Here is a 26,514-nt window from a genome sequence, read left to right on the forward strand (position 1 = left end):
AGCTGGCTCCCGCCTACCGCTGTCTCCTAAACACGCTCCATACTCAGGAATCACTTAATTTTGAGTGTATTAAAATATTGTGGCTGTGAAGCCGCTCTATTTGTTGGGGCAAGGGGGAGAAGAAAGAAATGGCAGGGAGGGGACTTAATTGATAAAGCTTTGGCTTGGCAATGCTATGTATTTCTTTACAATCCAGCTGTGATGTTTCTATTAACCCCACAGATTACAAAAGGATTGATTGCAATCTCATTTGGTTTTCCCTCATTTGCTCCATGTTCAGCCTGGCCAGAGGAGGAAGATCTGTCACGTTCCCACATGGTTTGGGGCAGGCTGGCTCCAGGGTGCTCTGCTGTTGGGATGCTTGGGTTGCCAGCGCAGCAGAAAAATAGTTCAAAAAGGGGGGAATAACCTTTTCTTTTGCCTGAAGTTTGTCAGTTTAACTTCTGAGGAATAAACTCTGAGGAACCCAGCTGCATTAATTAATTCCTAATCCATCTGTAATGTGTGGATATGGATTTATATAGTGCAGGTAAAGTTCAGGGCCACAGCAACGTGTGTCAGCATCCATCACACCCCAGGGATGGTTTCAAGCTGCAAACCCCATCCTATCTCCACTGAAGCACATGTGATCCTGCAGCCCAGCCAGGAGTCACATTTCAGGGCCACCCTGTGCTCCCAGGACCAGTACAGAACTTACCCTGGTTCCCATCGCAAGTCCAGAAGAGCACAACCTCCTGCAGAAGGTGGGAGCAGAACTCGGCCATCTCCATCCCAGCAGGATGGAACGTGGGGGATTTCAAGCCAAAGCGAGGAAAGCACTAGAAGCACAACACAATAAGTGGGATCCACACAAATCCTTGCCCGGTGCCTCAAAATTTGATTTCCCCTATCTGCATGAGCAGAAGAGCCAGGTCCTCCAGCCACAGGAGTGGTGGTCACCCATCCCCACCGCTGCTCCCCCAGCAGAAGCAGTCACTTTGCTTCTCCTAGAGTTTTATTCTGTGAAGACATGAAAGGATCTTCTGCACATGCTTGCCACCCCCAAAGGCAGGGGAGCACCCCATTTTAAGGCCTCTCCCCATTCACTGAATTTGGTTGATGTTTGGTCAATGGGCTTAGCAGGGGACAGAGGGAAGGGGACAGACCCCAAGCTCTGGGAACCCAGCTAGAGAAGAGCAAAGATCCCTATTTCCAGAGTGAATGTAGGGGAGGGGGGGGGGGGGTGTGCAGAAGAAAAAAAAAAAAAAAGGAAAAAAGAAAAAAAGCTTGATGGTGTTCATTTTAACTGTTCAGCCACTTGTAGCCTGATACTGTTAGAGAAAATAAATAAACAAGAGCCACTCGAATGGTACGTGCAAAGAGGAGATGGGAACAGAGACAAAACAAGTGCTGGAAGACAGAAGGAGGCACTATGGCTTTGAAGAAAAGCAAAGAGCTGGAGCGATGCTGATGCTGCCTCAGCTGCCTGCCCCGCTCCCGTGGGGCTCTGCAAAGTTGGCAGCAGCTGCCCTAAAACTCCCTTTAAAAGGCTGTGTGCCATGAAGCCCCTTGCTACGCTGCCCAGCCTCCATCCACCTGTGTCCTGCGTGGACCCGTCACCCTCATCACCTTCTGGCTGCTGTGGCAGGGAGGGAGGCAGGCAGAGCCCTGGGCCAGATCCTGCCACTATCAAAGCATCCCTGAGCTCTTCACACTTGATGCCGGTGCCGTCCCTGGCTGGGTGATGGACGATGGAGGGTGTGTGTGTGACACAGCCAGCACCTTCTCTGCAAATGCCGCTCGATACCTCCTAGAGCACGGCCATTTATACACGGTGATAGATGCCGCCATCAAGGGGGAGCAGCCGCGGCTCCTGCCCCCCCCCCTTTGCTGGGAACGGGTGTAAATTTGGCAAAACAGCTTCACTAACCTTTGGTTGTTTATTATCGCCGGGCTTCCTGGATCCTCTGCAGCCCTGCGCCAGGCATGCTGGCTGTGGCATGATCTCAGCCCCTGTGCCCAGGGAAAACCAGGTGGGAGATGCTGAGGGGTGTTCCTCAACTGGAAGAGAGCTGGGAAGCATAGAGCAGTAGCAAAGCATGGCTATCCAAACATACTTTGGCGTGGGTGGGTGGGTGTGGGTTTTTTGGTGTTTGTTTTTTTTGGTTTTGTTGTTTGGTTGGGGTTTTTTTGTTTGGTGGTTTTTTTTGGTTTTTTTTTTTTGGGGGGGGTGTTTTTTTTTTTTTTTGAGATCTTCTGTTCCCCTGGCACAACCAAGCAGCCAGAACCCCTCTGTGCCACCCCCCCAGGTCCCCATCACCCACAGCAGAGGGGCAGCAGGATTAGTGCCTGGCAGACTGCTGAGCTCCAGGTTATCTTCCTGCAGACCCTGCTGAAGAAATCAGTGTTTGGTCCCACCTCTGTATGCCCCTACCAGCTGTGGGCCCTCACACACCCCGAGCCCCCCCAGTCTCACACCTCCTCACACACACAGCTGTCTCAGCAGGACCCAACAGCTCTGCTGCTGAGGCAGCAGCAACATGGAGCCATCTTCTGGTTTCCCACAGAGAAATGAAGGTATTTCTCCTCTCAAGCTGTAGACAATTGCATAAGTGGGTTTTCTTGGCAAGACACCCACTTTCTTCCTCCTCTCCACCCTGTACCACCTTTCACCCCAGCTCACTGCATCCCCAAGTCAATCACCGCTATGCTCTGCTATTGCATGATGCTCCTCAAGCACCAGCTAGCCCAAACCTGGGCTCCCACGCTAAATATTGAAGAGCAAGGGGGAGATGGAGCAAAAGGCACAGAGCTGGGCCAGCCAGGGCTGCAGCTGTGCACAGAGGGGAGATGTTACAGGAGAAAAGGGGAAAATGGGGAAGAACTGCAGGAAGGATACAGTGCCAGAGGGTCAGAGCAAGCAGCACAAGGCGAGGGTGGGGAAAGCCCCATCTGGACTGAGAGGCACTGACCGGCTGAGGCTGTTGCTGGCGAGGGGTGATGGAAGAGGACTGGCCCCATCTGCTCCCCATGTCACGCTGTCCCTCCTCCCAGTGCTCTCCGGCAGGCATGTGCTCCTGACAGGCTGCAGAGCTATTGATGCCATTTGCCTCTGCCCTGGAGGCTTTTTGGTGATGGAAGATGCCTCCATTAATACAAGGGAAAGCAGCAAATGTCTGGAGATAAAAAAAAAAAAATAAAAAATCAGGAGGGTTCAGGAGATAGATTTGACAGCCACTGTCGCTTTGCTGCTGAGGGTGTGGAAAGGGTTAACCGGAGGTTCATTTTGGGAAAAGGACATCAGATGAAAGCCATACTGGGAGCAGAAGAGCTTCATTCAGTTCAGCAGCCGGTAAGAGGAACGACACAGCAAAGCCCATCCACTTGGTCCCTGACTGTCCCAGGCATCCCGGCGTCCAGCATCGCCTCCCTCCCTGCCATCAGTCATTTCTGCGCTGCTGCTCGCTGGAGCCACAGCTGTGAGGAGCCGAACAAAGGGGGAAGATGGCTGTTCCTCCTCCTGGAGACGTCACGGGCAAGAAGGATCAAAGTCTTGGTGGGAGGTCACAGGCTCTGGCACTTTGCAAACCCAAGCTGAGAAGGTCCAGGGAGATGCAGAGGCTGCCAGCCGCTGGCTCCAGCAGCGGCTCCCGGCTCCCTGTGCTTTGATCGAAGCCTTCCTGGAAGCAGAGCTGGGACCTCTCCTCTCTGCAAAGGTGGTTTGCAGATCGGAGGAGCACAGAGCCACTTCCCCAGCTGCAGTAGGACCATGTGCTATAACCGAGCAAACCCTCTCCCACGGCGCATCCCCACCAGCCTCCAACGTGCTTCCTCTACCACTGCCAGCTCCCCCCACAAGCCAAGCTGGAGGCTACCCTTTTTCTAGCCCACCAGGTCCTCTCCCCAGCACTTGTGCTGGATTTGGCCCCGCTGTGCCCAAGCGGAGGCAGTTCTCCAAGATAGAAAGCTTCTTTGAAGTCGTGATGCTGGGAAAGCTGCGGTGTAACACGGTTACACCAGTGCAACAGCATCATCTCCCAGCATCTGTGGCAGTTGCCAAGGATCAGTTTTTTCTACAGCCAGCCCACCACAACCAGCAGCTTCCCTTCCCAAAGTCAAGAGGTTTGCATTAAAAACCAAGCTGCTGATCCCTCCAGCTCCCTGCATGGTTGTTTTCCCCTTGGGAAAGCCCTCTCCGCAGCCAGCCCAGCCTTAGCAGACACTTCAAACGATAGCTGGGGTGCAAATGCAGCTCTTCCCCCGCTGCGCCCATGTGGCCAGCAAGGAAAGAGGGGAGCAGCTGGTGTTACAGGGCAGAGGGAGGTGACAAGGGCTGCCTCTCCCCATCCTTGTTCCCAGCCCCAGGTGGCGTCTCCCATGGAGGGATAACCAGACATGGGTGGGCATTTTAAATATCAAACTGAAGATCTAAAAGGAAAAAAAAAATATTTCAATGAGTGCTGAAGTGGCTCCTGTGACAGTCCTGCTGGAACATTAATATTTGCCAAAAATAATTAGATTTAATCAGATGCAGCAATATATTTAGTTTTACGTCCATTCTGTATCTATCTTTATTACCTCGGGCCACTTCAGCTCAGGAAGCTGCTACTTGATGCTCTACCAGGGACCAACACCCCAGGAGGATACAGGGGCTGGTGTAGGTGGTACTCCAGGGAAACATTTCCAGGGACCCTGTGCTGTAGGGGTGGGATGAGCTGAAAGCAAGGTGCTGCAAGATAAAAAAACCCCAAACCCCAAACCCACAAACCCAAATCCTCAAACAAATAATAAAAAAAAAAAAAATGTTTGGCATTTTTGTCAAGTGACTTAAAGCTTGGTGGGGGATTTGTTGCAGATGATGTTCAGTTCATTTCTGATCCGAACCAGTTACTTTTTCCTCCTGGCCCCACCAAAAAGCAACTGTTTTGGTAAGAGGAGTTCCCAGGGAAAGCTGGGGGCTTGCAAGGCCAGCATCGGGGACCAGAAAGGACACCTTTCCTGGAGAATTTCATCATGACTTCCCATAGGAAGATTGCTGCATTTTGGGCAATACACAACCAAGAGCTTTATCAAAGCTACCAAAGCCACTTCTGACACACTTGCCATGCCGACCCCTGGGGACACAGGTTGAAGTCTTCCTCATCAGCACATGGACCTGCCCCGTGGCAGGGGGGCTGCAAATTCCAGAGGAGCGTCCTGGGCCCCACCAGCATAGGGGAGCATCAATGAACAGAAACATACCTCTCCCCACTGAGGGGTCTCACATCCTGCAGGGAGGGCAGGAAGGCTCTAGGCCTCCAAGGGAAATAGAGCAGGAGCCAGGCTAGAAATCTTGCATTTCAAGTGTTTGCATGAAGCAGGCTGAATGCTGTAGGAGGAGCCCCCTAAAGCAGCCTGGAGATGCTCTACTAGGGCAGAGCACGGCCTGAGACCATGTGCAGCCACTGACTCTCTCCTGTCTCTCCCTTTCTCTCCCACACTCCCACCCAGCAGGTTTCACAGCCCTCTGCACAGGATGGAGAGCGGGAGATGTGCAGGAGAACAAGGAGACATCATGGCTTGTATCCCTCGGCTGAGGGCACAGCCCTGAACCAGCAAACCACCCCATGGTTTGGTCACACAAGGCAGTGGAATTCCAGGAGCCGGAGGGTGCAGAAGAGCATCCCTGTGTTGCAGAGCATCCCTGGCCTGTGCCAGCCACCACATCCACTGCAGGACCTCTGGGACCAGGGCAGGAGCCTGCCTGTCCCCCAGCACAGGGCTGGGGCTTGTCCCCCTACCCAGTCTGGCTGCAGGGGGAAGGAAAAGCAAAATGCCTCCAGTGATATTCCAGGAGCGCTGGGGGTGGGAAGCAACCTGCACCAGCACTAACAAAAGGGGCAGGAGAAATTACCATAACGAGGAGCTCCGATGGCATGATTGAATTGAAATACCACGACTGAAATACCACAATTAACCGAGTCCCATCCAGCTGCAGGGCAAGCTGCCTGTGATTAACCCTTATTCACTGCCCAGCCAAGTGGTTTGATTTGGAGGGAGGGAGGTGTTTCCAAACACTGTCAAAGGGAATCTCAAGATTTAATTGCCAGGCTGTTTCCCCAGGAGGACTGATGGGTGACTCTTGCCCTTGCTCAGAGGAGGGAACAGCTCTCCGTGGAGCAGCACATCTGTAGCCAGCTGGGCAGACCTGCCCAGGACACGGTGGCAGAGGACTTCAATGTATAGTGCATTTAAAACTGCCATGCCACCACTCCAGCTGAGCCTAACAGCTCAGGACAACACAGGTGGAAGGCAGCAGGGTAAGCATATTGGTGACAGAAGGGGCTTCATCTAAAGGTGGGGTGGCGAACTGGGGACTGCAGCTTTAAGTGAGCACCCAGAGGGGCCTTGCAATGGGAACCCACAGTGGTTTGAGTTGTCTCTGCATCCTTCACCGAGCTGCAAGTCTGCTGAGAAGGGTCATCTCCTCTCCTGGGTTCCTTGTGCCTGGTGCTGCTCCTGGTGAGGGAGCACCCAGGTTGCCTGATCAGCCCTGGGCAGCACACAGCCGCCCACAGCAGGGGAACAGGGATGCAGGAGGCATTTCTGAGCCTACAGAGCATCAGAATAGCCCCCAAGAGGAGAGGCAGGGCCTGAGCATCCTTCCCCCGCCACCATGGTGGACCCAAACCCTTGGACTGAGCGCTCAAACCAGAGGCAGGTTACCCTGCCTGTCCTGATGCTCCTGCTCTGTGTGGAGGCACTGACTGCAAAGTGAGCCTCAGGATCCCCGTTTTACAGCCAGTCCCTATTAAAACCCACCCACCCCATGCTCCACAAGCCTCCAAGGGCTGGACATCAGCAAAGCCCATTCCAGAGCCCTGCACATCTCCACCTGGGCAATGCAAGAGGACAGCCAGCCTTCTGGGTGCTGGTTGCCACTCAGAGCTACCCTATTACAAACCCAATCAATCCAGTGCTAATTTAAAAAGCAACACATTTGTCCAGCCTCCACCCTCAGCATGCTCAGATCAGCCTGCTGGAGCCAGTGATGGTCCAGCAAGCGAAGGGCAGGTGCTGGGCTCCTGCACACCACAACACTGACTTTTCTGCTGACCGCCTCCACCATCGGGTCTGGAGATGTGCAGCAGCTCTAACCCAGTGTGCACAGGGTGACACAGGCATGCAGAGCTGCAGGACACCTTCCCACCCAGCACGGCGGGCACAGACCTGCCGATGACAAGCCCGTTCCTGTAACGGGTTTGCACTTGCAGCATATGTGCCAATTACAGGGGTCTCGCTGCCAGCACCGCAGCTGGGGCCCAGAGCTGGCCCTGCACAGCATCTCCTGCTCACATGCCTCCCAGCACCGCACGTCACCTGCCTGCAAAGCCAAACCAGCCCCTCTTCCCAAGCAGGGGGTGCACAAATGCCAGAGGATGGGCTGGAGGAGGAAAATCGAACCCCAAGAGCCCCTTGGTGCCAGCCCTCTGGACCCTGCCAGAGCCTCGGCAAGCACCAGGGTGGCTGTGCTGCCACCCACCCAGGTGTCCTCCCAGAAGAGATGCTCCAAAGCTGAGCAAAGCAGCTATTAATTAAAATAATGCTCCCACCCAGTGAGGAGCAGCACCACTCTGCCCCTCAAGGAAGCAAGCAGGAGCCTTGCCCAGCAAGCCTCTGGCTTCCCAAGCCCATTCCATTTGCAGAGGCAGAGCCATGAGGGGGATGACTCCAGCTGACTGGGTTTCTTGTGGTCCTGGTCTGACCCACCTGCCCCCCCATGGCTACGCTGGCTCCGTGGCTGTGCACAAACACAGGACCAGTGATTTTGCTGCTGGCAAAGCTCCCAGCTTGCTCGTGTAATTTGGGGAGCAGCCCAAACACCACACTGCCTGGATGAGAGCTGTGCTGCGCGTTTAAGGAATACCTCAACACCACTGTGACTAGAATATTTACCGACTAAGCCAGCGACCCAACAACTCAGTACAATGCCACAGACTTCACTGGAGACACCGTAGATGCTCATCAGTGATTTTATAATTGCAGTGAGGATCACCAAAACCACCCAGAGGTGTCAAGGAGCATCTCCCAGCCACCAAGCTGAGCCCTGCGCATCCCTCACCCTGGCTAACACAAAAGAAACCTGCAGATCTGAAACCCGATTCACTCTGCAACGTTTTTCCTCCCACCCAGCTCATCCTGCAGACATTCAGAGAGTCCATCCGAGACGAAAGACTGTCAGAAAATGGAAAGCCCACACCAAAGCTCAGAGCTTGCACGCAAGACCCATGCTCCCCTCGGCTGAATTCTTTGCCCAAACCAATGGGCAACTGTAGTTCGATTTATAGGGTGATCACAACCCAGAAACAAGACTTGGAGTTAGAATATTCATGACCAAGCCGCACAATTAGAGCGGTCAGGAAAGGTTTGTTGAATACATTCAGATAATTAATACATATGAGAACATTGCAATTCCCTCTTTGCTGGTCCACAAACAGAAAGAAGTTAAATTCATTAGATTAATATTTGTTGAGACTTATTAGTTTAGCTCTAATTTCATGATCAGATGGCATTTTCGGGAAGTTGAAAAGCAAGCTCTAAAGATTCATTGAACCTAAACCATGGCATTAAAGCGCAAGCTATTTAAAAATTTTCTGAGAAGAAAGTCTATGCCCAGTTGCTGGGGTGCTTTTAACGCCATTCCCCCACCGACTGGGAAACCAGCCGCTTTTCTTCCTCCCTCAGTCTCAGGCCAGGGCTCAGTCTTGTTTATATTAAAGCAAACACATGGCTTCTCCTGCAGGATGCTCGGTGGAAGGAGTTAATACTGGGTTCCTCCTCGAGGACGGCTGGCAAAGCATCTTGGTCAGGCTCAGAGTGATGGAGCTCCCATGCCCAGCTAATGGAGCGTTTCCCAGCCTCCAATACCTGAACCAGCAACTGTTGTTCAAGAAGCCCCCACCCAATGCACCCAAGGCATCTCCTGTGGGTAGGCACCAAGAGCATGGCAGCACAGGAGCCTTCTCCAAGGAGCCAGCCTTCCTGAAATAGGGTTGCCTCCTGGCTTTGATGGTGGCCATCCCTGCACACCACTCACCTCAGAAGAAGGTCCAGATGCTTTTATGTCATCTTCTAATGGAACTGGATGAGCAAGACTGGTTTAATCTGAGTGGAGTCCTTGGCAGCTGACAACCAGAGCGAACCACAACCCCTTTGCACCAGGAGGCTGCAGCAAAGACCTTGCACCCGAGCTGACTTTCCTGCATTTCATTACCACCACCTGGAGACCTCCTTCAATAAACCCGGTTACTGCGGTTTTGGCATGACAGGAACATAAACCACGGCTGCTGACCCAGTCTCAATCTCCGTTGCTCCATGCGTGAAGTCCTCCAAGCCACTGGAGCCAGAAAAAAATACTTCATCACATGGGAGAGTTTGTACAGCAAAAAGGACTTCGCTACATGCATCAAGGAGCTGGAAAGAGCAAGAAATGTCTAGTGTACAGTTGTCCAGCGAGATTCCTGCCCCAAACAGCTCCTCTAAACAGGGCTGAATGCTGGAGAGCTTACCTGGGCCATGGCCTGCGGGTGGTGGGGAGAACCTGGACCCATCCCTGAAGGCAACCTGGGCCCTCCTGGGGCGGTCACTCCACTTGGATGTAATAACATGCTTCATTCCTTGCTCCTTAAGGAAACTTTTAGGGAGGCAGAATTGATTCTGAAATGTTTTTATCTTAATTAGAGCACTGAAAAAGCCAAGGGCCAGGTTCTCAGCTGGTGGAAGCCATGGGAGGATCTTGGTGGCTTAGCACCAGCTGGGGAAAAAAAGCAGAACTCAGGTGACGCTGTCGAGATGCCAGCTCCCTTCCCAGGGCTCGGATGCAGCATCTTCCTCCCCCGCCATGTTTAGTTTGGCCTCAAGCTCCCTTTTCTCCTGGCTGGAAAGGTCAGCACCCCCCCAGCAGAGGGAAGGGCAGGAGTAATGCCCCCCCCAGGCGACCCCTCGCCCCAGTCCCCACGCTGCCCGGGGCTGACGCGCGCCCAGCCAGCTGCTGGGTGGCTGACCCCCGTGGGTCCCCGCGCTGACAAAAGGCCTATCTTCTCTCCGCCTAAATGATTTAAATTCTAATCAAACATCATTTATAGCACATCTCGGAGCCGTCTCCCGGGAGCTGGTCCCACGTGAGCCGTTGCCAGGGCAACCGGGGGGTCTCATTTCAGAAATGTCAGATTGCATTATTGTCTTCACACTTCTCTGATAACCCGGTGTCTCTCCCTCTCCTGCCATCCCCCCCCACCCCCCCAGCCGTCCCCCCCTCCTCACCGCTCCACTCCCCGGAGGAAATCGCCAGCTCAGTTTCATGCCTTGCCCTGCCAGCACCACCCTCCCAACGCAGGGGACCCTTTGGGCTCTGCTGCCTGGCCGGTGTCATCTTATTTTTGATGGAGAGGAAGAGGAGAGTGTGGTTTGTGTTGACTGTGCTGCAGTGGAGGGGGAGATGCTCCCATTGTTGTGTCTGCCCCCCCCCCTCCCCCCCCCCCCCCCCCGTACCGCATCCCCTGCCTTGGCATGGTGGTACCCAGCATGCCAGGGTGCCATGGAGCTGTACAGGGCTACTGGCTGTCTTCCAAAAAAAAAAAAAAAAAAAAAAACCCAAACAAAAAACCAACAAACAAACAACAGGACAAGGATGGACAGAGTTCAGAGCAAGCTTTTGTATCTGCCCACTTTTCTGTAGCCTTCACAGGGGACCTTCCCTCCCCAGGGCATCTCCCAGTACATATAAAGCAGGATGTCCTGCAGGATCCCGCACTGCAGGAGGACCCAGCGGCTTCTCCTGCCAGGGCTTCACAGCCTACCCCAGGGCAGGGGGGAGCATTTGGGTCCATGGACACTTTTGGGAGCGTGGCTGCTCCTCTACCCCGTGGTATTCCCCATGGGGAGGCTCACCTTGATGGTGGGAGCTCAAAGCCATCGCCCTGCCCTGCAAGAGCTGCCCATGGGTCCACAGGAGGACAACCAGCAGCACATGGAGGAAGAACACTTTTGCACAGAGAAACCTCTGGCCTAGGGAACCTTCCCCCTCCAGTTAGGCTGGCCCACGAGTGGAGCTCCTGAGCCAGCTCCACAGCTACATGATGAGCCTGGCCAGCTTCTCCCAACCAGCCCTGCTTCCAGCAAAGCTACAGAGCCCAGGTCAGCTCCGTTACTTCCCTACTGCCTTGTAAAATGACACACAAGAGCCACATGATAATGATCTACCAACTACTCAGCCAAGGAGACCCCCCAGCCCCTTGCCCAGTACCAAGTGGGAGCTGATGAAACAGACATCAAGTCATAGACAATATTCACAAAGGCCACAACCGCGTTGAGCCAAGCACCCATCTGACACAGCCAGGGGAAACAGCCACCAGCAGGCAAGGAGAAGAGTCACCAGAAGAAGAGCACTGACACCTCACCCAGCAAAAGCTGGATCCCAGCCCCCACCTATGCACAAAGCCTTCAGGCCCATGCATCTCTCCCCAGCTCAGCACCTTCTCCTTGACACAGTGGTCACTCCGCTTACTCTTGTTGCTGCCATCATGACCAGGACACGCCACTTCTCCTTGGAGCACCAACAGACCAGCTCAATCCCAGGAGCCACATCTCACTGCCTCCCCTCGAGAGGAGCCTTTATCAGCCTCAGGTTCCACTCATTCCCACATCTTCTTAAGGTATCACAGGCTCATTGCAGCCAGCTGTGCTGCTCTGGCCCTCCTCCAAGCTGTGCCTACCAGCAAGGTCCACCTCCCCAGAGGTCCTTGCCTCTGGCTCTCAAAGGCCAGGCTGGTGCATCAACACCATGGTTGGCTGATGAACCCTCAGTGAGGTCCTGCACAACTCTGAGCTGCCAAAACCCAGCCGAGCCTCGTCCAGCACAGCTGTGGTTCTCACAGGCCAGCAAGGACTGCCCGCTGAGCTGCTGGGATAGCATCCTGGGGGACAACAGTCCTGTTTCCACAGCCCAGGGCTGTTTCCATGACCCCAGGGCAAAACTGGGGTGTTTTAATGATTATTCTGCCACAATTTAGGGCGGGTAATCTGGCTGGATTTCAGGCTGTTTCCTACAGGAGCTGATGTGATGGCATGCACTATGCCTGCCCATCTCTCACGCTATCCCAACAGTTCCCAGTCACCTATTTTTAACCCCATTTCCCTGCATCCCGCCGGAAAGTGATGGGGGGTGGCTCCAACGAGATGGGGCGGTGGCAGTGCCACCCCTGTGGTCTCCAGGCACTGACGTGAGCCCACGTGTGCTGTCCTGCATCCCTCCCTCCCTCCATCTGCTGGGTGCCTTGGCTGCCTGATAAACCCCTAATGAACCTCCCAACACTGCCTCTTCCCAAAGAATAAACCAGCCCTGGCCCAGGCGGTTAATATTTAACTGAATAAGGGCCATAAATATGGAAAATGGGACTTTTAATTAAATAAGCAGCTTTTAAAAGGGCCCTTGGGCCGAACAGGCTTTTGTTTAAATATGATTGATTTGACATGTCCTTTCCCTCCCGCTTTCTCTCGCTCTCTCCCTCTCCTGCTCGGTGGAAGGACGGGAAGCAGGCTGGTGCGTCGCGGTCCTGCCATGGGACCCAGTGCCCTGCCTGCACCCAGCCAAGCTGCTGTTCCCCTGCCTGCTCCCCGAAAACCTGGCTGTAACCTCAGGCACACACGTTTGGGAGCGTGGGAGCACCTGGGTGGTGCCCGAGCAGGGAGAGCCATTCTGCTTATTACAGCTCATCTGATTTTTAGGATCCAAATCAGAGTAAAAGGTTTCCCCTGGCTGCCGAGCTGCTCTGACACACCTCAGCCAGTGATACCCTGCCTTGCATCCCCCGGGGCAGGATCTGGCCTCTCCCATCCACACAACTGTGTGGTTTTCCCCACGTAGGGCACAGCGGATCCCTTACAGAGCTGATGGAGGGGAAACTGAGGCAGGGAGCAGGTTGTCAGCAGCACAGCCAAGGGAAGGGCCTTAGCCCAGTGCTTCGGGGCTGGATTCATCCCCCCCAAATTTCAGCGCACACACGGAGACTTCAGTGGCAAAGGCGCAGTAAAAACAGGTCTTAATAGCTTTGCTGTTCTTTGACATTTGGGTATTACTTGCCGTAGCAAGCGGCACTAATTACTTCTTAGTTACCCAGGCGTCGCAGTGCAATGGGAGCAGGGGTTTTATGGAGTGCCACGGGTTGCTGGTGGGCACTGGGATGTTTCCAGGCTTGGGAAGACGCTGGGCAGGTGTTGGGGCCGGGTGGCCCTGCCTGGACCAGCAGCATCACCCCATGCAGCAGGCGGCTGAACCGCCGGTGGTGACCCACTAGTTTTCCCCCCCCCCCCCCGACCACTGGGAGCATCTCCAAGCTATCAGACTTGGCCCTGTAAGAAACAGGAGTGGGGTGAAGTAATAGAAAGCTGAAGGTCAGAAATTACTGGGAAAAGCTGGGAAGACTGGGAAAAGAACCAAGAAGGATCATTGCTATGTCACGGTATAAACCAGAGCTGTGTCCACATCTGCAGGAGGGGATGCAGTGCGTGTCCCCAGCTCGAACGGGGCACAGAGAAGCTGGAAAAGGCACCGAGAACAGAAAAGGATGCCCCTAAAACTGAGTGGCCTTGAGCTGAGGGATAATTACAGACTGGGAGAAGCGGCAGCCTGGGCTGGTGGCTCATCCCAACCTGGGCAAACGCTGCAGCGATGGTCGCTCTCAGCTGGCTCCTTCTGAGCATTTTCCACCCGTGGTTCTCCCCCATCCATCCCCCACCCATGCCGCAGGCCTCAGGCTCCCTTCACTCCGTGCAGCTCTGGCAGGTTTCAGCTGAGAGAGCACACAGTTAATTATCTCCACAAACAACTCGAGGAGAGCAAGTATTCCCTGGACCTGGACCTGTTGCTTCAATGGGATTTCATGAGTGAAGATGTGGAGGTGGTGAAAGGAGAACACTAACCTGGAGCAGAGCCGCTTAGGCTTCACAGCGCTTCTTGGTGTCCTCAGGCATGAAAATGCCCAACCCACCAGGTGCCCAGAAGGATGGTGTCCTCAGTCTGTAGTCAAACTGTGCTACTGGTGAGACCTTCTCTCCCAGAAACGGCAGGGAAAACCCCTCTGATCAGGCGGATCTGGTGGGATCACCAACGCTTGAGGTAACCACAGCTTCTCCCTGGGTCTAAGCATCCCCAGTGGTGACACAACTCATGGATGGTGCTTGGCTCCAAAGTCTGCTCAACGCTGGGGTCACCAGCAGCCTTAGGAAGCAGGCTGTGCTAGCTAGCATCCATCAGTGGTGGCAATGAGCTGCTTGCACTGTGGGGCCCTTCCAGGCACCCTGCTGTGACCCCGGGTTTTCTGGGACACATGAAACCCCACGCAAAAGGACAGGCTTCTGCTTTCGGTTTGCTTGGAGGTAAAATCGAACCCTGAGTCTTAACCTCATGCGGTCAGCAGGTCACACATCCCCATGGCATCTAGTCTGGGTTCCCGTCTCAGATGACATTCCCCAGCTAACATTCCTCCTGGAGGACAGCTTTCTCCTGAGCCGCCTTCCATCTACAGTGACATACCCCACTTCTTCACACAGATCACTAAACATCTTCTATTTTCCTTTAAAGCATGCAAGGCACTGCCCAGATTAGTTAGTGAGGAGCACGCACACTGCACCCCTCCCGTGGCACGGTGCAGAGTATCTCCTCTCCTCCAAAGCACCCTCCAGCTCTGGCTGCCCTCTCTAAGACTGCACAGAGTCCTAATTTTTCTCCCTCTGAAATCCGGGCATATCTTAGCCCTGGTATGTACCTTTTGAACAGTGAATCCTGGCATTCTCTTGATCCTTGATGCCTAAAAATCACCTTCTCTGGGGCCAGTGCTGCCTTCCTGCTGCTGGGAGGACAAGGGACATTTCTGGAAGGAGCAGCCCAGGAGATGGAGCCAGGGAACAGACACCCTCCTTACCGAGCAGGAAAAGGCTCTGCCCCTCTCCCACTAGAGCCAGCTGAGGTTTTAAGGTTTTGCTTTTAACACCTGAACAACCTGCTTGGAAAGCAGAGCCCCCACCCCTCCCAGCTGGCTCCATTAGAGGAGATGGCAGAAATCTATGGCCCATGTTTGGGTTGGAAAGGGGTGTCCTGGATGTCCCCAAGCCACCAAGTCCATCACACACAGTCCCCTGCTGCAGCTGCCAGTGTGAACCTTGGCTCTCAGTCCTCAGCAGCATGAGGGCATCGTTCCTCTGAGTCCTGCTGATCTCCATGGATGCTGAGGATGCTGATACTGAGGGGTCCCAAAAATCCCACCCCAGACCACAGCCAAAACCCCAGGCCAGACCAGCTGAAGCACTCAGCCAGCCCTGACAGAATCAGCAGCATTTTTGCAGGTTCAGGCTCAAATTAAGTTCACATGAGAAAAACAATTTGGACACACAACCCAGAGGGAGGCATCATCCCGGGAGGTCTGATGCCACAAGCAGATCTGAACACGGGGCTGTTCCTGGGGACACAAGGCAAAAGGCAGAGCTCGCCATGGCAGTGCAGAGATAGAGATTTTTTTTTTTTTTAAGGTATGCAGTTCTCAAAAAGAAAAAAAAAGGGAAAAAAAAGGCCCTGTGTTTGCAGCCAACACGTGTAATCTGTTGCAGCCCTTGTCAGACAAAACAGTTTTGCCGTAAGACAGCGATTCCCAGAGGGGAAAGGGGCGAAGTGAAAATACTTTATCAGCTGCGTACATATGTAAAGCGGTACCCTGGTTGAAAAGCAAAGCCTCTTTCCCTTTGAAAGCTGGGAAGGGAGAGACGGGAGGCAATTGCCTGAGAGTGGGGACAGAAATGACACGGGCACAAAGCCGAAAGCAGCAAACCCCAGGCCTCCCTCCTAAAATATGCTTATCTCCCTATCAGACCAAAATAACTACCTAGCTGGGGCGAATATGTATTAAACAAACAAATTCAAACAAACCTGAGATGTGACTCAGGTTGGAAAACTCTTAAAATATACTCTTGGCTTTTAATGTACAGAAATTATCATTTAACTCAGGCATTAAAAGCAGGTTCTGCCAGAGTCCCTGGGGTCAGCAGGGGAAGTGTCCATCTCCCCGGGTTTCTGTGGCACCAGGTTGGGCGGTTTCTGAGATGAGGGGAATTGCATCCTTGCCTGGATTTAAGAAGCAATCCTCGGGCAGGAGCTGCTGGCAGACAAGGGCTCTTCCTCCTGCTCCAAATTCAAGGTCTGTTTAAAAGGCTGGGAATACTGAGACCTGGGCACATGGCATAAATCAGCTGTCGGGTTCACAGGACGAGTGGACTCTGCTGGCAACAAGTGTGCTGGCTGCCGGGTCCCCAGCAGAGGCTTCTCCCTCTCCATCCATCAGCGAGAGACCTGAGAAGATGGAAAAAAAAATATTAATGCCACGTAGCAGCTCCCTGCCACCGCCGGTGAGACAGCGAGGGGGACTCGAGCACGCTGCTGCTGGGCTGGGGGACACACAAGTGCCCAACTCCGTACCCGGCACAGCCGGCTCCTCCAGCGGGATGGAGAGCCCGGGCAGGGGATGAGATGCTGGGTCACTTCCCGTGAATACAGAGGCACACAGGCAGGAGGGAGGTAAGAAATGGGATGCGGGGAGAAACCGGAGAAAAGAAAGGAGAGAATGAGGAGAAGAAAGGGAAGGAGAAGAGGCAGTGGGGGGAAAGGGAAGGAGCACGCACGCGTGCCCATCTGGGCAATGCATCACATTGAAATTGTCCCGCATTAAAAATTCACCAGCCAGTGAATTTTCAAGGGATTTGTAGTAATTAGATGACAAAATGCTGGCAAATCTCAGGCTTGCCAAAGATGTTACTCAGGGGTCAAAGACTCGACACTTTTGGCTGGGTAATTTGTAAGTGTCAATCACACTCAGCCATCAGAGAGAAAGGAGAGATCTAACGGCTGAATCCTAACGAAGTCCAAGGCCCCTGCCTGCCGTCGCCTTGCCTGCCATCGCCCCCGCTGCCCCCCTCCCGCCTCGCGCAGCCGCACTCGCTGCCGGGCACATGGGGCTCCAGGCACACCGGCTGGAACACACAGTGGGTTTCTTTTTTAAAAAAAAAAATTAAAAAACAACTTTTATCCTGCTGGGGGTGGGGGGGCAGGGGGGATGGTGAGCTGCGAGCCCCCCAGGGTGACCCCTCCACAGTCCTGTATCACTTCTGACATGTGGTTAAAATTGCTCCTGGGATGGTCCATCCTCCTGTTTCCCAGGGCTCGCTTAGCCCAGGCTGACACACTGGGCTGCATTCAGCTGAAAATGAAATTAAAACAGCTCCTGCCTGCGATCTGCCCGTTTCTGCCTCTCCATCAGGCATTACGGAGCCACCAGCACCACCACAGGGTCTGTCTCTGTGGAAATAACCTGGGTTACTTTAGACACCAGCGGGATGCTCCTGGCCACGGGCAGTGGCAGCGGAGTGCCGGAGGGGGGTCCTGCTTCGGGGTGGCAGCTCGTGTCACACACCCACCCGGAGCCTGGGGGAGAAAGGACATGAGAAGGTTTTCTACTTCATCAGCTTAGAAATCAGACCACAAAGTGCTAAATTAAAGCTTTACCCCACATGCCATGAGAGATCCCTGCCCCGGCCATACACGAGGTCTCTGGTGTGGGGCTCAACTTTGCTGAGGCTCGGCAGGAGGGATGTGCTGAGGTTAAACCCGGCCTTTGCTGCCGGGTTCTTGGGACAGGGTGGACCCCACAAAGGCAGGGTATGGCCCCATGGGGCCGGCTGCCTGGAAACTGAAGTGTATTTTTGCAATTTCTGGTCAGATTTCTAAGCTGATGAAACAGAAAATCTCTGGACTGATCCGAGGGCAGCACCCAGGAACTTCTGCAGCCCCATAAGCATCAGTGGGATGGCTGCTAACATGGGCTACACTTAACTCCGAAAAGATTTTAGGTCACCAAATGCAGGAGAGGCAGGAACATGATTTCCTCTCCATCTCTGGTGGCTTATAAAGCTGTCCTCATTACACCTGCTAAATCCCACCTCCGGTTTTGGGCCGTGAGGGATGGTTTAAGCTGTAGGGAAGGGATGAAGGGATGCTGGGGGGTCCAGACACCAGCTCTGTGCTGCTGCAGCTGCTGGGGCATCAAAAGCATCCATCACACCCCAAGGGAAACCACTCTGCACACCCAAACCCCGCTTTCTGATGCACTTAAATAAGCCAAGTCACAGGGCACAAGAGAAAAAAAGGTTTGTTTGCTCCACGCCATGCAGTGTGCTAAATATTGTGAGCATCCTCAATCCAGCGGCACAGGGAGAGGAGAGGTGGGGAACGGGTGTGGAAGGGTGGGAGGAAAATCGCCTTTGGACAGAGTTGCTGCGGTTTATTTTGAATCCATTGCAATTCCTTGCTGTAGGACAGCGGGACTGTAATATCTGGTAACTCAGCCAAGCAGCAGCGTGGTGCTCTCCAGCCACTGCGCTGCCCTATATAAGGGAGCTAAGGGGACTGTAAAAGTGGCTATAGGTTTCTCCTCAATTTAAAAAGTCATTTAGCAGCTGCAAAACACCGCCTGGCAACAGCTGGCCCTCAGAGGGGCATCCTTCCTTCAGCTACTCATCAGCTGCATTTTGAGCTTCTATTCTGTGTATTTAAATAGCCTGAATCACAGGCTCAGATCTGCAGAGGTGCTTTTCCATTTTTTCCTTTATCTTAACTTTATCTAACGTCATCTTAAGATGCTGCTAGAAGAACATTTGTTGGGAAGCAGCAGCTGATCTGCATAGGGAAGGACTCTGTGACCTCCTCAGCACCCACTGCTGCTGCTCTGTCGGGTGTCCGGAGCTGTCTCCCATGGTGCCCATGGGGCAGTGCCTCCTCCCCACTGGAGCCTGCTGCCAGCAGATGAAGACCAATAGTCCACCTCACTGCGCCCGAGCGCAACTCCTACCACTGCCTCGCTCGCTGTTGCAGGAGAAAATTAACCACCAAACAAAGCAAAACCTGAATTTTAGTTGCGTGAACACAAAGAAAAATGTTTTTCCCCCCAGATCACCTCTCCTGACACATGCTACAGACCTCCCTCTTACCTTCCTACTCTTATTCCCCTTGACAGGCAGCACTGCGTGCAACCGCTGTCCCAGCAGCTTTGCTAAGCCCTGAGCTGGGGATGTCACACGTGGGGATGTGATGACACCGGTGCTGTACCACCCGGTCCACGTGGGCTGCAGGGCAGAAGCGCTGGCGGGATGCACAAGCTGGGCACACTGAGGCCCGTCAGCCCAGCACGGTCCTGCGGCTGGAAGGGAGAGCTGCGCCTAATTATGTGGCACTAATTACAGACTGTGGAACGTAGGGCTCGAGCTCATGCAGGTCTGAGCCTGGCCACCGCTGCCCCGCGGCAGGGGAGGCTGGATGCCGTCCCTTCTCTGGGGATCTCCCCTGCTGCTGCTGCTGCTCTCCCCTCTCTTGCTGGCATTGGTTTCTCTGTTTCACCGATTCACATCACACCGTGTGCACACCCGCCTCAGCCAACGTCTGTTCGTATTCTCTCTGCCTTTCTTCCTAGCTCCAGTTTGGGGTGAAAGCCTCCCTTATTAGCCAATTTGGATACCTATTTACTGTGAATTACTGAGCCTGATTATTATTCATGAATGGCTAAGTCTGAAATCTCAAGCCCTGCCATGCGATTTCTCTCCCTCTCCAATGCATATATTTAGGGAAAACAGGAGGCAGTGTGTCTCAGTCACACGCAGACACACTCCGGAGAAAGGAAAGCTGCATGCTCACTCTCCTGTTTTATTTCCCATCAAGGAAGGTGCTGGTGGAAGCTGGAAGGTGCTGGTGGAAGCTGGAAGGCAGTGGTGCTGAACACTGGTTATGGTGCGACCCAGGGTAAGGTCCAGACATGCTGTAACATGACAGGGAAGCTTGTGCTCCCCAGATCTGCAGCCAGCATCCCAGCCAACTGTCCCTGCAGGTGGCTGCAGCCTGGGGCGATGCCAGTTTGCTGCTGCCCCCTCTCATAATGGGGTCCAGGTACTGGGAGTCACCTTGGCTGTGGCTGAGCCCGGCTGACCTGTGGCAATCAGTTACCCAGCGGTGACTTGTCTGATCCCTTAGACACAATCAGAATATTTTAATGCTGGCTGCAGGGAAGGAAAGGAGGTTTCTGTGAGAGGTGGGGAAAAGATGGGGCAGCATCAGCAGCATCCCTTGGCTAATCCTCCACCAAAGGAGAAGCAAATGGGGTTTGCAATTGCAAAAGGCTGGTGGAAGGGAGACGATTAGGAGCTGAAGAACAAGCCCTGACTGTCAGTTAAAGCAGGAGTTTGTAGCAAACCTGCATGCCTGGCAGGGAGTAGGGCTGCTCCTGGCAGGGATACAGCAGTGGGCACAGCACACAGCTGCTTCCACCTGCAGACCTGTCCTGTGCTTTGCAAATGGGGAAACCAAGGCAGTGAGGGAAAGTCTCCACGGGAAAGCATCGCTCCACCAGCAGCACGCACGCCTTCATACTACTTCTTCTATCTCAAGGGAGCAGCAACCAAAGCACTGGTTTTTTCCAAGCCCAAACCCTTCCTGTGTGTTTCCTGCCACATCTTGCTCAGGAAGACAACTCTGAGCATGCACAGACACCTCACTTACTGCCTCTGCCAGCAGACAAGCAAAGCTGGTAGAGTTGCTGGGGAGAAGGGGGTGGCTGCCAACACCAACAGGCAGTCAGGAAGGCTTGAGATCCCAGAGCTCCCGCCTGGAGCCGGCAGTGGGGCTGGAAAGCAGCAAGCACAATGCAGCGGGATGCAAGCTCTTCCTGCAGCCCTGGCAAAGGGCTGGTGAATGGCACCTGCGGTACTTGCTGTGAAGAGACAGGCTTGCTCGGCCCTCCAGCGCTTGCGGGGCACACTGGGGAGGAAGACTTTGCAAAGGCAAGATGGAATTAAGGGGATGAGAAGAGCTGAAATTTGTGATCCAGTGCTGTAGGCAGGACCAGTGCAACAGTGATGAAAAGAAACCACTTGTGGAGGGGGCAAAGGGATGGGGGCACGTTCTAAGCAGCAACATTTCAAGCCCACAGCTCAGGAAAAGAGCAGCTCGCAGAGTGAGATGCTACCTGCCTGTCTATGTCGATGCTGAGTCCCCCTCCTCCTTCCAAGGGACAGTGGGAAAAACAACACAGATTGTGGTCAAGAGTTTTCCAAAGGTGATGAGTCGCTTTGAGCAATGAAAGAGGGCACAGCAGCACCGCCTGGCTCCGAGGGCAGCGGGAAGCATCACTCAGCCAAGACACCCAGCCCTGGGAGCAGAGGAGCTCGCAGCACCCAGCCCGACCCCAGCCCGGTGGATATCCTCTGCGCATTGACTTGCTTGCTGTCCCCTTAAGTAGATAACAGCCCACACAGGCCTCTGGCAACAGGCAGCAATAAAGTAAAGCTAGTTTTACATTAAAACCCGTTAACCCTCTAATTCAGTAAAAAGGCTGCATTTGAATAATATCCTAATCCAATTGCGGAGCCGGCCCTGGGGAGGGGGATACAGAGGGTGCCCGGGGAGCAGCCGCAGCTGTCACAGCTCCAGCTGCCATCCAGCTCACCGGGGTCTCGCCCTGGACAAAGCCATCACAATCTGGCGAAAGCCCCCCTGGCAGGGCAGTGGTCTTCAACCTGGGGTCTGCAGACCCCACAGGGACCCTGTACCATATCCTGGGGCTTGCAGAAGACAGGACCGAGTGTAAACTACTGGTTTCAGTAATCCGATGGGGAAAGCATGTGCCAAGCACCAGCCCAGAGAGACTTCCCCAAGCCCATCTGCCAGAGCCTGAAATAACCCCTGCAGCCCCACGATGGCCACATCTGCAGCTCCTGCCCAGGGCAAGGGGTGATGGCTTGGCCAGGAGCAGGGGCTTGCAGCGGGCTGCTCCTCCTCTCTGCCACCAGCACAGCCTGGATGCAATGCACACCACCCCCCTCCCCAAAAGGACACCGAGAGCAGATGGGCATCGCACCCTCAACATGCCCAGGTCTCCCCAGGGAGCACAGGGCAGCTGAGGGGTGACCAGCGCACACGGTGACCCCAGCCCTGCGGTGTCAAGAGCCAGCAAAACAAGGGGACCAGGGCCACAGCTCATCATAGCCCAATTACAACAATTAGCGTGTAATCATTTGTTATAGATACAACCTTTCTGAATAATAGTTACTGCTAAAAGAAACTATTATCACTCTTGAACAAAATAAGCATATTGTGATAATGTTCAACTAGCGAAGTACCGCCAGGGTTAAGGACCAGCGGGAGGCTATTTCCCAGGTTTAACTACACGGACAGTTAAAAGAGTTTGCATTATTTTATCATTAGGATTGTTTCACATCGGACTAAAAAAAAAAAAAAAAAAAAAAGGGGCAGCAGGGAGTGATGAATTTCCTGCAAACCTACTTAGGCATTCATTTTAATTCAGGGTAATTAGCAGGTATATGCTCATTTTCAGAAAACTCCCGTTAAACCCACTGTAATTTTAGGGGTGCAATGTGTGGGATTCTCAATACGTAACAAAGAAGTCGAGTCTTTGCTTGTGGAGTAGACATTAACTCAAACTGTTCTCCAGAGCTGCAATCAGCACTTTCATAATTAATGTACAGGCATACGTATCTGTATACACATACACAGCCCCCCCCTGCACACATCAAACAGATTTCCTTGATACCAAATTGCCTGAAAAATTAACCAATGTCAAACTGCTCAACAAGATAAGTATCATTAAGGGAAAAAGAAAATCTTCATTATGTTTGAAGGTACGGAAAAGAAAAACCACCCTCATGAATGTTTTCTAGCCTGCTTCCAGACTGGGAAATATGTTTTAAAACATATCAAAGGGTTAAATTAATTTTCATTAAAATTTAAATTTGAGAAGGCTCCTTCTCCTCTTTCCTCCCTCCTCCCCCTTTGAACGTTTGACTGGCAACCATTTCATATTTCAATCTCGGCAGAACAAATTGAATTAGATGTTGAAACCAAACTCTGCTCTGTTCTCTAAAGCCTACATGCTCTGCTTGCGCTAATCCTTTTCGTCGCCACTGCAGACCTCAGAGACACTCAGCAAGAAACCTGCCCCACCACAAAAGACAATGAAGGGAGAGAGGGAAAAAAAAACCACAACAGGAAAAAAAAACCCTCAGGAAAATCCAACCCCAACCTGCAACGCTGCAGAGCTTCACTTAAATCATGTGCTGGGTGATACATGTGCCTGGAAGGGACCCTGCCCAGCTCCTCTGTCCTCCGTGCGGGTTGGTCCTTCACCCCCCCTGGATGTTAATGTCCTGTTTCCCTGTAGTGACCCCCCAGTGCGGGGCTGCCCCAGCACCACTGAGGGGTCCTGCTGCTGCTGCCCCCTGCACCGGCACAGATGGCAAAGGCAGTGGGGAGCCACGGAGGGAGTGGGGATGGGAATGCCACTCATCAACGCTGAGCAAAAAAAGGAAAAAAAAAAATGCTTGTCACCATTTGGCTGACGCAGTGACACCCCCTTTGACAGTGCGGCTCTGACACCCGTGACTCAGTTTACCCACCTGTCCACTGAGCACGAATGCCTGTCTGCTGCAGGGCAGGGTAGATGTGCTGGAGCTGCCATAAGGGATCCATGTTCTACACCACAGCCCTGAGGAGGGGGACACCCCTGAATTTTGGGGGTCTGACCCTAAGCCAGCAGCCCCAGGTTCTGACAGCAGGGAAGCCAGTGCAGGGGGCTGGGAAGCCGCTCGGAGGCAGCAGCAGGCTCCCGAGCTGCAGCGTGGTTTAGGGGACTGGCACAGGGTGTTACAGGTCTGGGTGCTGAGCCATAGCACTCAGCCTCCTCCCTGGGGACTGCATGAAGAGCCAGGGACCCTCCAAGCCCACTGGTCTGTAAGCACAGGGCTTGTCCGGGCTCTGAGCAACACTGCATGTCCTGCCCCTCCTGTGCTGCTCCATCCCTCCCCACTTCCATCATTCCCCAGCTCCATCCCTCCCCACTTCCATCATTCCCTGGCTCAGTCCTCAGGCTGGCTGTTGGAGGTGTTAACAGCACGTACACCTGGAGGCATCCTTAAATCAGAGCGGTTCCAAGGGAACAAATGTTATCTCGAAGCCCCGGCACTTACTGCAGACGCACCGCATGAAGCAGGCAGTTATTTAACCCAACTCGGATTACTCCTGCGGTCACGTAAGCACCTTCCCTTTCATCAGGAGGGCCCCGGCGCTGTGCTCGTGCCTGACACTTGCTGCAGCCCGGGAAGGCAGATGTATTAGCAGGGTTATTGGTCGGCTCCAGGCCCAGATGCGCTCGCTATTCAGGCGGCCAGCGGTGTTGTGGGTTGAACAAAAGTCTGGTAATAAGTAAGGTTATGAGCATCCCACTGCTAGGTGTATTGGGTACCACCTCGCAGCAATAGGCAGATATTGCTGAGAGGAAAACAGCTTCTCCGGCAGTAATGTGCAACACACACACAAACACACACCAGCAAGCGTGGGGAGGCTTCCTGGTGCTGATAGACAGCCCCAGGTTCACCCCAGCACAGTGGGCTCAGTGCCGCTTCAGACATGTGCAGCATGCGGCCCTAGCAGCACCCCAAAAACCAGGCTGGCCCTGGGCCACTTGGATGAGATTTAGGAACTGGTGTCACTTCTTTGGTTGTAAAAATGGGAGCCAGAACATGTCAAAAATCACTCCTTCGGTTGTGTTGAGCGAACACAGCGCTGCTGGAGAAAGCCCTGCAGGGAATTTCTCCCCAGCGTGAAGGATTCGTCAATCCAGTACCCAGAGCCACCTCCCTACGGGCAGCGCACCAGTGCGATGCACTTCATCTCTCTTGGCCCTGCATGAGTTTCTCGGCACCGGATGGGGTTTCATCACCGTGGAGGTGGGCAGCGAGTTCCTCAGTGGATGGAAAAAGGGGGGCAGAGTGCAGTTCAAAGGGACCTGGGAGCCTCCCTGGTGATTTTATTGCACTTCTCCGGATGCTGTGGCTGGGGAACAGGCTTCCTACCAGCAATCCGGTTTCCACCACGGCCACAAACACGCACAAAGGAGATCCACAAGCCTGTCTCACCTCTCTTGAACCCACAGAGGGTTCGCTAAGCAGTCTCAAAAGGAGGTGGGGAGCTGGCTGAACTGCACATAGTTTGACCACAGGGAGCTATTTAATCCTGGCTCCCTCCAGCAAACCTCTGCCGTCCCACACTCTCCAGCCTCAAGATGCTACTCCAAGGAAGACACATGCTAAGGAGGAGCGAGGCCAGCCAGGACTCAAGACAGCATGAACTAGACTGTGGGGCTGCGTGGTGCCCTTGGAGGGAATGAAGACATGGAGGCTGCGGGTGCTAGCAGGGAAAAGGCCTTTGCCAAACTGTTTCATGGTGGCAGCTGCAGGTTGGTCTCCAAACAGGCGCTTTTTTTCTGGCAGCCCATCTGTTCTCCCCCAGCCCCAGTGAGGGCCAATTCACAACTCAACAGTGATTTCTGCTGCAGCAGCAATTCTGCTGGCTTCCCGTGTAGGAAAGCAAACACACTGGGGAGCATGCAGAAGCACAAACAGTGCATGCACTCACTTCAATGCAGAGCCTAAACCGAGCCCAAATCTGGGCTGTACCTTTTGAGACCATGGCTATGAGCCTTCGGGGTGACAGGGAGGAAAGGCAGCGGATGGGATCCTGGCTCGGAGGCTGATGAGCCTTTGCAATGCCGCCTTCTCCTCCTCCTGGCACTGCTGACACTGCAGCAGCCCAAGGCATTTGACCTTTAGGGCCAGCTGTGCCCGCCACAGCCCCACTGCCCTGGTACCCACCTCACCAGATGCCAGGCAGCTGTTAGATGGCCTCGTCTTTGTTGCTCTCCTCCTCTTCCAGATGCTCCAGGATTTCATTCAAAACCTCTGATCGTTTTCTCTTGTTTGGGGAGTCTGTCCAGACCCGAGTGGTAGTGAAGGGCATGCAAAAGAAGAAAAGCAAAGATTATAACCTGGGGCCCATGCACAACCGCCTCCACTTTGTGCTACCTCCAGCACCCCTCATCCTCCTCAGTTGTTACTGCAGCTAAGGTAAAGCCCCTCAACTATCATTTACTCTTCCTCACCAGGCAGGTCCTGGCAGGGCACCACAGCTGCTGGTGTGACCCCACACCTACCCCCATACTTTAGTTCACACGCTTTGGTGGAAGCAAACAGCCTCAGCATCCAAACAGGCTCACTGGTGATGCCAACCCTTCCCATTGAGCCCAGTTCACCCATTCCCTGTCCAAGAATGGTCACCCTACCAACCTAGACACCAGCCTTGGTTCAACAAGGCTTGTGGCAGGACACAGACCCACCAACATCTTTGCTGAGACATACGATCTCGGTGCCTGGCCCCGCAGCCCAGCCCACATCTCCCACATCGGCTGGCAATGGGTAAAGGTGAGGGGCTGGCTCTTCCCTGACAGCTGGGGCAGTGATGTCCCCACCTTGCTTTACCTGCCCCACACCGACAGCACTGTCCCGTGACCCACAAGGCATCATCATGCTCCCAAAACCACTGTGGGGTGCAACACCATG

At 53.8% G+C, this 26,514-nt stretch overlaps 1 protein-coding gene across 1 annotated transcript in view; it reads right to left on the reverse strand.

Annotated features, from left to right (window-relative positions):
* Window positions 1-15,965: 15,965 nt before the first annotated feature.
* The window catches only part of RBM19 (RNA binding motif protein 19), a 70,265-nt gene continuing 59,716 nt past the window's right edge, over window positions 15,966-26,514 (reverse strand). Inside the window, exons 24-25 of the mRNA XM_055722905.1 lie at window positions 25,771-25,884; window positions 15,966-16,357 (exon numbers count right to left, since the gene is read on the reverse strand). Coding sequence (XP_055578880.1) covers window positions 25,793-25,884 — 92 coding nt within the window. The 3' untranslated portion in view covers window positions 15,966-16,357; window positions 25,771-25,792. The remainder of the gene's footprint in view (window positions 16,358-25,770; window positions 25,885-26,514) is intronic.

Source organism: Falco cherrug, chromosome 1 (genome assembly GCF_023634085.1).
Source record: "Falco cherrug isolate bFalChe1 chromosome 1, bFalChe1.pri, whole genome shotgun sequence".
NCBI lineage: Eukaryota > Metazoa > Chordata > Aves > Falconiformes > Falconidae > Falco > Falco cherrug.